The sequence below is a fragment of the Oryza glaberrima genome, chromosome 5 (assembly GCF_000147395.1).
Source record: "Oryza glaberrima chromosome 5, OglaRS2, whole genome shotgun sequence".
NCBI classification, from domain to species: Eukaryota; Viridiplantae; Streptophyta; class Magnoliopsida; order Poales; family Poaceae; genus Oryza; species Oryza glaberrima.
Window position 1 is genome coordinate 15,057,494 of NC_068330.1, and position 12,574 is coordinate 15,070,067.

Consider the following 12,574-nt stretch of genomic DNA (forward strand, 5'->3'; position numbering starts at 1 on the left):
ATTGCTCAGAGTCTGGTTTTTACTGATGGGTTATTTGGTTATATGTTCCTCAGTGGTAGATAATCATGTTCATGTTGTGATGACTCTTTACAGCTGAGCTGAAAATAATCAGATACTTATTGTAGTTAAAATCCTGTGAAATGCTAGTACTGTCTTCTAATCATGCCTGAATAAAAACCCACATCAATTTAGTAGCAAGCAAATTGAAATATCACAGTGATATGATTGTGCAAGTTTCACTCGTTCCAGATTGTGATAATTAGAAGAAGCTAAGACATGAACTAGACTGCTACAATTATTCAGCTTGACAGCATGATCCTCCTAAACCTTCAGGCTTATGCAAGTTAACCTTCTTGCTTTAGTAGATAGGCTTCCTTCCAACTTCCTGCTGAGCAGTTGACAGTTGACACCACGGATCAACACTGTAAATCGGAAGAGCAAGACATGAAAATGCAGAGACAGATCAGAGTGACAAATAAATAAATAAATAAATTTTGAATGAACTTTTGAGAAGAAACAATTTAGAGTTATGCACATATCATACCACCCCAAGTACTTGTTGCAGTACCATTCTCCTACATGTCGTCATGAGGAGGGAGCTTACTGTTACTGAACTCCTTGTCACTCTGAACAAACATCAAGAACAGAACAAAATGAAAATTTGAATATCAAACAGCACATGTAATGTTTGATGATATGGCTATTTACCCCGAAACTAACACAAGATAGAAGGCATGACAGACCAAAAATTAACAAGGAAATCATGTGCAGAAAATTCAGAAGCAAAGATTACCTCGACATGAGACGGCTCCTCGCCGTGCTGCTTGGACTTGCCAGAGAAGACGTTGTGCACAAAGCCACCAATGCTGCTGAACCATCAGAAGCAAACTCAAACATCTCTCTCACACACACACAAAAAAAGAACAAAATACAAACAATCTCCAAATTTCAGTTCCCCCCCCCCCACCCCCACACCCCCCACCCCCACCCAAAAAAAAAAAAAAAAAAAACTTGGACGGTAAAAAGAAGGGGGAAAAAGAGAGGTAGATTGAATTTGTCCCAAATTTTATCTTTGGCCAGTAAAAACTCAAAAACTTTTTCAGTCCGAAAGCAAGTGAAGTGACATACTCGTCGTCGCCGTTGGCCTCTGCCCGGTGTCTCGCGTTCGCGGCGATGCGGTCCAGCATCCGGCTCCCCTCCTCGTCAACCTTCTCCCAGTAACCCGTCGGCTTCTCACCCTGCACAGAAACCGAGAATCAAACAGAAAACCATTACGAAATCACAGCGATTCATCCGTGTCAATCTCAAAATTAAAGACGCTTCAAACAACACCCTTCTGAAATCCAAGATCTAACCTTGCATTTTTCTTTTTTTCTTTTTTTTTTGCGCTTCAAACTATATTTATGGAGTGATATATAATTTTTCATTTTTTTTCTTGTAGTTATTTGAGTGACATGCAGACGTTCGTTCCCTCAAAAGTTTGAAATCCACCTCTCCTGAATGAAATCAAAGATCTCACCTCGCCGTCGTCGGTGCCTTGCCTGAGCAGGTCGGCGATGAACTCGTACGCGTCGCTGCCGAACTTGACGCTGCTCACTCGTCGTCGCCATGATGATGCAAGTCAAAAATCCTCCAAATCAAGAAACGCGCGGGAACGGGGATACGTACGGTGTAAGTGTAGCTCGATCGTACCTGTCGTCGCCGAAGGGGATACGGTGGCCGCCGCCGCCGCCGCCGCCCGCCGCCGAGGCTGAGGACGACGACGACGACGACTCGGCGTCGGCGGCCAAGCGGTCGAGCCACCGGCTCTCCTCGTCGTCGGCCACGCTCCACGAGGCCTTGACGTTGCCATGGCCAGGCAGGTTGAACTCGAACGTCCCTCCCGGCTGCTGCTGCTGCTGCTGGTGGCGCTCCTCCTCACCTGCCGCCGCCGCCGCCGCCACCACCACCACCACCGCCACGGCGGCGGCGGCGGCGAGGAGCAGGAGGCCGCGGGCGCGGCTGCGCCTTGCGCCGCGGCGAGCTGCCGGTCGAGCCATCCACTATTGCAGTCACAGCTTTCTTGATTTACTCTGTTGCTTACTACAAAATCAATCGCAACAATGCTTGCAAATTTGCAATCCATGGCTTCCTCTATATATAGAGAGAGACGGAGATATATATTCTTGTTTTGATTTTGCTATATATTTGTCGATAAGTTTTTTGCTAAAAAATTAACATATATAAATACACTATAATTCTAGTGTAATTATATATTTATATTATAACTTGTATGTAACTATAATGTAATTTTGCACAGTTCAATTTGCTTTAAAATTTGTGAAACGGAGGTAGGAAAAAAATCACAAGTTCACAACCCACGCACATGTCAAGGGATTCGGTATCTTTACCTCCGTTTTCACGGAATTAGCATGCCATCTAGAGATTTTTGAAAGTTACATATACACTATAATTATATCATAATTGTATTATATTCACATCTGTCAAATTTTTTATATAGCTAATTCCTCTTGTTTTTAACTGAGGATTAGTGGGCGGTTGAATTCCTATGATCATGTGTCATTATCTGAAAAATTGTACTAGCTGATCATGCAGTGTGTGCCTCTCAACTGTGAAAAAGAGGGTGGTGTACCTACCAACCACATCAAGCAGTTTTTGTTGAGACAGATGCATGTGCATTGCCCGGCGAAAAATGTGGCCGTAGGCGTTAGAAACGACTTTGCAGTTGCAGAGTTGCATTTGCTTTCACTGCTAGTCCATGCTACTTCAAGCAGTGGCACTTTCTTGGATGAATTTAAAGCGTATACACATACATACAGCCATACAGGTATAGTGATCAGGGTGCAAAATTGGCAGCCTTTGCTGGAACTCACTAGCATGTGCACTTAAGTTGCAAAAAATACAAAAATACTCAACTTTCCCAATCGAATAAATGAGATAAATAAACATTACTACTTTAGAACCTCTTAAGCATAGTGCTTCATCAAGCATATCACTGCTTTAGGATTAGAGCACCTCTTGCTCTACGTGGCTTTAAGACAAAATAGTTATCTTTTGATAAGCACCTGCATTGGAGATTTGGAGATGGCCTGACAATATCTCTGCATCTTTCCGTGCTTTCTTTCATGGCCATGGCTGAGACCGAACTGGAGTCGCTTGGATCACGAAATCATCAACCTGACACTGTCTTTGATATCGCTGAGCAGAGAGATATTTGCTGAGCATGGATGATCAGAGAGGAGCAGAGATGATAGCCACATGCGTTGACTCTGCATGTCCATGCATGCATACAGGCCATTGGAGCCAGCACCGATCAACTTACCAATCATTCCCAAATAACAATTTCATCTCCTCTTTATACATTGATTAATTAGGATAAGTCAGGTTAGCATAAGTCAAAAGTAAATGCCATGGACACATGCATGATCATATCCCTGGCAAGATATATCATCCACAGCAGAAAGTCGCAGAGACCAATTGTAGAGCCCTGCCATTGTTCAAAACAAGGTGGCCGTTTTACCATGACATATGAGGATGGCCCATCGTTGATTTGATCATATTCCTGCAAGCCACATCTTCAAATCATTTTGACCGCGGATATGTTCAACACGGCGATATCTTTCACAAAGGGGACAAAAAGGAAATACAACCTGATGAAGACATGTCACAGATTATCTGAGAGAATGAAGACGTGTCACTTCACCTATGCAATCCACTTTAAGGAAACATATACGTGATTTTTCAACGAGATTGTATGTTGCTCAGTTGTTGTCTACTACAACATGTGTTAAAAGGACGCGTTCACGGAGGGTGTAAGTGTCGCGTTGCATGTGCAGTGATGTGTATGCGTGTCATAAAAAAAATGTGGCATTTGAATAAATGTTCTATCCTTGGTTCTATCTGTTGGCGGAATAAATCGTGTCCGTCGTGTGGGCTGGATTCGTTTGTGGGCCAAATTCATTCGACCGCCAAATTTGGTGATGATGATTAACCAGGCTGATTTTAGTAGTGGCCTTCCAGTGGGCCGAATTAATTGAACAGAAGTATCTGGGCCGAATTCACTGATAGACTGAATTAGTTGGTTTGTGGGCTTAATTCGCTCGGGCCTGAATTCGTTGACTGGAACTAAGTGGGCTTAATTCGTTCGTGGATATCGGTGGACTTCAGCCTTTAAGGTGATTTATACGTGCATATGCTCTGCGTCCCAAAATCAAAATTTATCTCAAAATATAATAACTTCTTTATCTATATTTTCTTTTTTTTTTTTGACTGAAGAAGGTAGAGCACGCTCCACCTTGCAATCATTTCATTAATAGAAATGAGGTTTTCAGGTTACAAGTTAGAGGTTATAGTTAACCTAGAACAGAAAGGGAAAAAAACGATAAGGAAGAAGAGAAGAAACAAAAACAAAAAGAAAAGAGAACCGGGGGGGGGGGGGGGGGGGGGGTGGATTTACAAAGATATAAACAAGGGTTCTTATATGTGGTACTGGTACACCAGGATTGAATTTTCTGCCTGTTTGATTTATTGGTTCTCATGCTCCAAAGATCAAGGGTGTCTCAGACTTGTTGTGTGATGTGCTGTAGGTTGTCAAGCTGACCTTCAAACACTCTGTTGTTGCGGGATTTCCATAGCGTGTAGGTGCAAGCAGCGAACCAAATTGGTTCTATTCCTTTTGAAGACCGATTGCTGTCTATGATTGCTTGAAGAAAAGCCGAGCTTGATTCTAAGTTGTTGGCCAACTACAGTAAGTTTAGTTTTTTCATCTATATTTTCTTACGACCTTTCGTCATTTAAGTTTCATATCTATCTTATTTTCTCAACCAATCATAATATTTCCTCATTTAGTTTCATCAACTTTCTACTTGTGTCCAATTCTAAAACTTTTTATATCACGGACACATTAGTACTTTGCCTTTGCAAATTGCACGGTTGTAACATACTCCCTCCGCCTCAAAAAAACCCAACCTCGTACTAGATCCTATCCTTCGTACTATATCCCATCCTAGTACGAGGTACGAGGTTGGGTTTTTTTGGATGGAACTATAATGCGTCCCATCCTAGTACGAGGTTAGGTTTTTTTTTTTTTTTTTGGATGGAAGGGGTACGTGTTTATTGGTGCCTTGGTGGTCCAAAAAAAAATAAGACGCCCCTGGGAAACATTTTTCAGGCGCATAACGGTGTAACATGAGGCAAGAAGGCCAGCTTGCTCTGCATCTCTCAGGGCAATGTCACTGCAGAAAAATATACCAACGGATGTGGGCATGTGGCATTCTAGACTTGTACTATTATTGTTTTCCCCAGCTGACAACCATATATGAGGTCGTTCGAACAGCTAATGCATAGTATACACAATATAAGACTAAAATGTACTCCATATCTCAGTTCGCATTTCATGTCAACAATCATAGTCATTAACATCAGGTACCTACTGCATAAGTGCAAATGCAGACTTGAGAATGTAGACCACTTCATACAAGTAACATTACAGCAAACATCAGCGATGCTATCTCATATTAGTATCAAAGCAGACCATGAATACAAAGCTGTTGACTTAGCAGTAATATCCGTGCAACAAAAATCACAGCGAGACCAGAAGGACCAGACAAATCCACCTTCCTGATCATCTCTTCTTAAAACCATATTTCTTGCGCTCATAGAAGAGATCGGTCTTGGCGCTTCCAAGGTTGACAATCTTAGGACATCCATCTCGGTCCTTTTCTTGCTGAGTGCACTCCTTGCAGTAGTAAGCATCTGAGATGCCAACCCCTCCACAGATAACACACCTTCCCTGGAAGGATCCATAGTTGCACTCATCACAGACCCGAACAAGCGTACACGGGCGCACGTAGGAGTCACAGATGACACACTTGCCATCACATTTCTCACATAAACGACCAATCGCAATGCCAGGCTGCTTCCTGCACATGATGAGATCAGGATGATGCTTTGCCATGGCTGTCAAATGCTAACCTGCAGAACCATAACAGAGTGCAAATATAGATTAATGCTGGTAATAAGTCAGTCAGGAATAACAAGCAATACTGACTACAGACTTTCAAGTGTATAATTTAATAGGCACATCAATCAAACAGCACAATTTCTAAAAAAAAAAAAATTCAAGACACGTGGTTGAATAAATGGGTTACTGACTTACTGGTACTGCTAGACCACAAAGGAAAATACATCCATATTGCTATTCAGCTATTGGTTTAAAGACTCTTATGATCTCTGCATGTAGTACCCCAAGAGATTACGGACTTTCCAGTGGAAAATTTAATATGCACATCAATTGATCGGAACAATTTAAAGAAAAAAAAATCAAGACGCATGGTTGAGCAAATGGGTTACTAACTCATGGCTCCCATCGGTTGCCCATTTGGCCAAAATGGCTTATTTGGCTTATTAGAAAATTAAAATTAATTTATAAGTAAAACTTTTGTAGATTTGTTCGTAGCGACTTAAAAGCCAACATTAACAAAAATTACGTTAAAAGCATTTCAAAATCAACTTCAAAATCAAGTTCAAAAATTCAAATTTTAGCTTATTCTTTGGCTGTTTAGGCCAAACGATGGGGCTATTATTGGTACTGATAGACCACAAAGGATCACTTCATTTTGCTAGACCTAAAGACAGAATGCTCATGCAGCTAACGACCCCAAAGAGTGTGGAGGTATTGAAAGAAGTTGATGCTCAGGGCCAGAAAGAGATGGAGGTGGCTGGTGATGCCTAATGACCCAGAGGCCGAGGCTACCACCTGACTGGAAACAAGGGATTGAAGGCTGGAGATGGCTTGAACTAAACAGTATGTTATTGCCTAACCTTGCAACCGCACTAACAAAGATTACTCAGAACAGAATAGAGATGCTGGCTACGATTTGGGTAGGAGCAATCAGCAACACTTTGAAGCACTGGTAGCAGTTCATTATCGAATTAACAAGCTATGCAAGCAACAGCGTGTGTCAGTGCTTCTTCCCCCCCACCATCTCAAACCTTCGTAATATTTGCAATTTATAATTTATCATGTCTGGTTGTAGCTAGAACTTACTAATTCACATGAAGAAATTTAAGCACGCATCTACAGACTGCAGAGTAGAGATGCTAAATTATCGAAGCGCTACAGCTCTTACTTCTATAGCGCATCAGTGAGCAGGATTCTTGGCACAATCTCTCTAAAACCCAACCTAATTCAAACATCCAAAAATATATATATAACGCACGAAGCCTCAATGCAAAGATATTTGCCGCCCGCATGCCAAGTTCCCCTACCCCCGCCCGCACTAACACATCATCGGAAGGCAGTGCGGATCTAGGGTTTGGTACCGGTGGCGGTGGTGCTCGGCGTCTTCGGCTGGGAACAACGGGACGCCGCCGGGATGAGGCGAAGATGCCAGCGGCGCGGTGGCGTCCGGAGGAGGAAGAGAGGATGGGGGAGGGAGGTCGTGCGTACCTGGGGATGGAGAGAGTGGGGACTTGGCGAAGCTGCGAGGCCGCTCGCCGCCGCCGCCGGGGAACCGGGGGAGAGAGGATGATGCTGCGGGGAGGAAGAGGCGAGGCGAGGCGGCCGGCGGCGAAGAAGAACTGGGGTTTCGCGTTGTGTCCTTCAATTGCTCCGCGAGAAGGAGAGTGGGGGAATCGCGAGGGAGCGAGAGGGGTCCCGAACTCGCGACGGTGAGATTTGGACTTTGGAGACGAAGGCCCGATTCCTTTACTTTTTCCTTTCTCGGAGTTTTGATTGCTACTAACTATCCTACCTTCGTTTTTACCGTTAATTTTTATCACATGTCTAGGGCCCATTTGATTCAGAGGAAATTTATAGAAATTTTAGAGGATTTTATTTCTATAGGAATTTTTACTACAAAGCCCTTTGAATCAAAGGAATAAACCCTATGAAATCCTATGAAATTACTATGAAATGCCTCTTCCCATACAAGTTTTGGAAAAATTTTAACAAGAGGTAGAACCTCATGGAAGAAATCCTTTGAGTCTTTATCTCTTCTCAAATTCCTATGTTTTTCCTGTGGTCCAATCAAACGATCATTTATACGTTTTTCCTGTGTTTTGCAATCCTCTATTTTATACTTTCAGGGCCCCTTTGATTCGTAGGAAAAGTGTAGTAAATTTGAAAGATTTCAATCCTATGAAAAAAATTCATATGAAAGCCTTTGAAACAAAGGATTGAATCCTATACTATCCTTTTAAATTCTCATGTAATGGCTAATTCTATAGAGATTTTGGAGGAAAGTTAGCAAGAGGTCCAACCTCTTGGAAAAATTCCTTTGAGTCTATCTCTCTCATCCGATTCCTGCGTTTTTCCTGTGGTCCAATCAAACAGTTATTCCTGTGTTTTTTCTGTATTTTCCAATCCTCTGTTTTACACCTGCATTCCTGTCAGAATCCTACGTTTTTCCTATTTCTCCGTTTTATCATTCCTGCGATTCAAAGGGGCCCTCATTCATGTCAGAATCCTATGTTTTTCCTATACCTCCGTTTTTTTCATTCCTATGATTCAAAGGGGCCCTTAACCATTCGTCTTATTAAAAAAAATTACGTAATTATAATTTATTTTGTTGTGAGTTGTTTTATCACACAAAGTACTTTAAGCATGATTTATATCTATACATTTATATAAATTTTTTTAATAAAACGAATAGTCAAACATATGTTCAAAAGTCAATGGCGTCATCTATTAAAAAACGGAGGGAGTATATTCTAATGTACCAAAACAGTTTATTAGGGAGTAAAAATTAATTTTTCGATAAAATTTTTATTTATTTGTTCTTATCGACTTAAAAGTCAATGTAAATTATAGCTTTTGCTTTGACTTATTAGGCCAACCGATGGGACTCTCGAACAACCGTCCTTTTGTTTTTTTTATATATAGGCCATCGTTTTGTTCTATTTCTTGTAAAAATTGCTAAATCTTGTTTACATTTGTGTTATAACGTTAAGACAGCAATTTTCAGATTTGTTTTGCAACCTCATTTTAAGATATAGTGATTTTTATCTATATATTTGGACCGATGGGTTTACTACGGTAAGATTTCTTTGATTCCAATTACGAAGACTGCGAAATAACCCCACCTCCAGATTTTCAGATCCAAACTGGTCCATTTCTCTAGTTTTTACCAGCTCTTATTTGGAAAGGGATAGGTTGTCATGCTGTAACCTACGGAGAAGAAAAACATCAATGATTAATGAGCAAACGAGCATGCATTGGCATGAATCTTGAACAAACAAGTGGCGTTTCATCTTTCAAATTATAAACCTAATTCATCATCAATATGCCTCCATAGGGCAAGAAAAATCTACAGAATGCGGAATCCAGGACTGCGAAAGCCAGTTGTTCCAGTAGCTGAAAGTGACCTGAAGCAATCTACTATACTTCCAGAAATAAATAAATAAAAACAAGGAACAGAACTAGACATGAGTGATCTTCATCACTCTTAAGTGCAACAAGGTAGGAACTGCACACTTGTCAGATGCACATGAAGAGATAAAAAGCAGGCGATTACAGGGACGTTTGAGAATAAATCACAGGGTAAGTTGTTGGTGCCAGCAAATTATAAGTTGCTAGTAATCATGGCAATCATATCAGCTGAATTCACACGACCCCAAGCAAAAGAGTACAGAACAATTCTGAATTAGTTACGACTTTCATGATTTTCCTCGAGGTACAGAGCGCACGCCATCTTCTCTGATAGTAATCTCAAACCACAGTAGTACAGTAATGCATACACCAATTTTCATAGGCAAAATTTTCTTCCCATTAGTGGGAGCAAGAGGAATAAGGTACACAGTGAAAGAGAATCCTAAACACTCGTATGATACTACTTCAGAGGATGGATGATGCTCTTGCCAACAACATGGTATCTTTCACATAGCTTTTTCAGGGTACCAACCGAGTGTTGCATCGTGTTCAGCTTGATATCCATGAACATGGCCTGCAAACATAATATCTTTTCAGTTCACATTTTCAAAATTCAAGTATCCATTGATTATGAACTCCATTGAGAAGTAAAATTGAACATAGCACCCAATGTAATTTGAATACTTTCATATACCTTGTAGTCATCACCATGCTTCTCTATTAATCTGCCAATATAAATCCGTTGAACTTTTGTCAGTGGTTCCAAAGGTGCAGATTTCCCATCCCGCCTCTGCTTTCCAAGTGCAGATTTCAGATCTATAGTCCAAAGAAACTTATGCATGAGTTTACAAAGCGTTGACGTTCTGCTAGTAAGATCACAAGCATATTCTTATGCAAAATTCTGTGTCATAACTAAGTAACAAATTAATGAATGATAATAGCATACCTTGACCACTATGACAAGCATGATCACATGAACTGCTAATCAAAGAACATGCAAAACTATACCAATTGAACTTCTAACATGTTCTACTGCCATATATCAACATGCCCAAAGAAAGCATAAAAGAACTATAATGTGATCGCACAGCTGGGATGAGTATTTCAGTTTAATACTGCAGATATAAATTAGCAACAGAAAAGAGAAAAAGATTATTTAAAACAATGTCTCCAATAATTTTCAGGTCTACATGAAAATAAAACAGGACACTGACACTTTTGAAATGGAAAGGTGGGGAAAAACTATAATATCGTAACATTGAAAGAAAATGTTAAAAGCATCTGTTTTCCAATACATTGCATGTTTACACATATAAAGCAAATTCCGCCCATGGGACTTGTATTATTATCTTCAGTGGCGGCCAGTGTATTATTCACATTCTATTTACAGAGTATTATCTTTGGTCAACATATCATCTTAAACATTTCTTAAGCAAATGCTCATAATTCATAAATACATGATACTGGCCTGCTTACTCTGGGTAAACAATCAATAGATATATTTCAGATCGAATGTGCATATAATCAGAAATCAATATGGTTCGATTCCAATCAGCATACTATGGTGCTTCTTTGATTTTCACAGGTATGGTTTTCTTGTCCACAGACTACTGGCTGAACTCAAGATGATCCCAACCTGACATGACCTGTAATTTATCCAAACATTACATACATACACTGCCAATAATTTTGCATACCAATTGGTCTATCTCTTTTTGATGCTATGTCGATGTTTAAAGTTGATCAAGCATTGCTGTATTGAAGCATCACATCAGCCACAGTGATTATGCTTGCCCAAAGCTCAGAACTAATCAGATTAGTACCAATTTCTTGCCAAAATGCTCAAAATCAAGGATCCCAGAGCATATTAGATTCAAATGAGCATGTTTTCGTAATGGCCTCATCATACTGCGCGTTTTAGCCACTTAAAAACAATCGTTCAAAGTTCAACCAAAATCGAATATACTCCAGCATCATATCCCACAAACCATACCCAACCACAAATATGATTTAAACATGAAGCTATCAGCTTTCACAAGGCAGGAACGGGCGAGTGGAAAGGGGAACCGGGGGAGGACTGACCGTCGGACTCGAGGTCGCTGCCGGAGTCGACGGGCTCGAACTCGTCGACGGGGGCGCGCGCCGCGTCGATGTCGGGCGCCTGGAGCGGCGCGCTCTGGACGAGGCGCGGCGTGCCGCGGGCGTGCGCGCCGAGGAGGTTCGGGTTCGCGACGACCCCGAACGCGGCGTAGTTCTTCACCACGCTTCCCTCCGCGTCCCAGCTCGGCGCGTGGCCGCCGCCCTCGGCCGCGGCGGCGGCGGCGAGCGCCTCGGGCAGGTCGAAGGCCGGCTTGAACTCCCGCGGCTTCTTGCGCGGCAGGCCCACCTTCACCTTGGCGCGGGAGCGCTTGAGCTTGCGGCGCGATCCCCCCATGCTCCTCCTCCTCCTCCTCGCTAGCTAGCTAGGGTTTGGACGCGCGAGCCGAGCGGCTAGGGTTTTGGGTGGAGGGAGACGAAAGAGGAAGAAGAAGAAGAGGAGATCTTTAATGGGCCTCCACGAGAAAATTATGAGGCCTGGAGGCCCATTAGGTTGTCTTAGGCTTTGGGTTAATTGGATCCTTGAAACTTGACGGGGTATTTTAATTTGGACATCTTTTAAAATCATATTTTCATTCAAAAAGCATGTTTCCCTACTTTCAAAAAAGTTGAAAGGAATTTACCATTGCAAAGACACAACTTGTCTCTATCCTTCGAAAACGTTACCTATTAAGCCCCCGATAAATAAGAAAATATCGTGCTCTTTCCAACCACTCATTCCGCGTATCTCGTGTCCCCTCTCTCTCTCTCTCCCTCCTGTCTCTCTCCCACGTAGGTCCTCAGCAGTCAACAGCGGAGATAGAGGACCGGCGTGGCGGTTAACGGTGGTGGAGGGGAGGCAACACCGGGGAAGATGGACATAGGGAGTCATCTCCCTAGTGTCGGTGGCCCTGGCAAAAGGATGGCGGAGAAGCGGTGAAGAGGAGGTCCATCTCCTGGTCGATGGCAGAGCTAATGGCGATGCAGAGGGGATGGGGCCAGCAGGGGTCGATGACGGCCGTGGGGTGGGAGGGGGCGTCCTTCCTATGCAGCTCCCAGCAAGAACTTGCAGACATCGGCACGAGTGGAAGCTGCAGGAAGACAATGACCCTTACATAGATCCGTATG

General features: G+C 42.3%; 3 protein-coding genes across 4 annotated transcripts; all 3 read right to left on the reverse strand.

Moving 5' to 3' along the window:
• Nucleotides 1-54: 54 nt before the first annotated feature.
• On the reverse strand, nt 55-2,091 carry LOC127773812 (uncharacterized). 2 transcript variants are annotated; one of them, XM_052299995.1, is made up of 6 exons: nt 1,693-2,091; nt 1,520-1,589; nt 1,129-1,238; nt 794-866; nt 545-626; nt 55-422 (listed from the first exon to the last, which is right to left on the reverse strand). In XM_052299995.1, exons 1-5 carry the CDS (start codon nt 2,037-2,039, stop codon nt 576-578), a joined length of 651 nt encoding a protein of 216 aa, XP_052155955.1. In that variant the 5' UTR covers nt 2,040-2,091; the 3' UTR covers nt 55-422; nt 545-575. The 2 variants fall into 2 exon arrangements, with proteins under 2 accessions (XP_052155955.1, XP_052155954.1); XM_052299994.1 differs by having other exon boundaries at nt 58-422; nt 794-869.
• Nucleotides 2,092-5,623: 3,532 nt separating this feature from the next.
• Nucleotides 5,624-5,956, reverse strand: LOC127774205 (PHD finger-like domain-containing protein 5A). Its single transcript, XM_052300470.1, has one exon. It carries the CDS (start codon nt 5,954-5,956, stop codon nt 5,624-5,626), a length of 333 nt encoding a protein of 110 aa, XP_052156430.1.
• A 3,668-nt stretch (nt 5,957-9,624) lies between these two features.
• LOC127772889 (uncharacterized) lies at nt 9,625-11,884 on the reverse strand. The gene is made up of 3 exons (XM_052298879.1): nt 11,453-11,884; nt 10,065-10,186; nt 9,625-9,944 (listed from the first exon to the last, which is right to left on the reverse strand). The coding sequence occupies exons 1-3, from the start codon at nt 11,802-11,804 to the stop codon at nt 9,831-9,833; spliced, it is 588 nt and encodes a 195-aa protein (XP_052154839.1). The 5' UTR covers nt 11,805-11,884; the 3' UTR covers nt 9,625-9,830.
• Between the last annotated feature and the right edge of the window lie 690 nt (nt 11,885-12,574).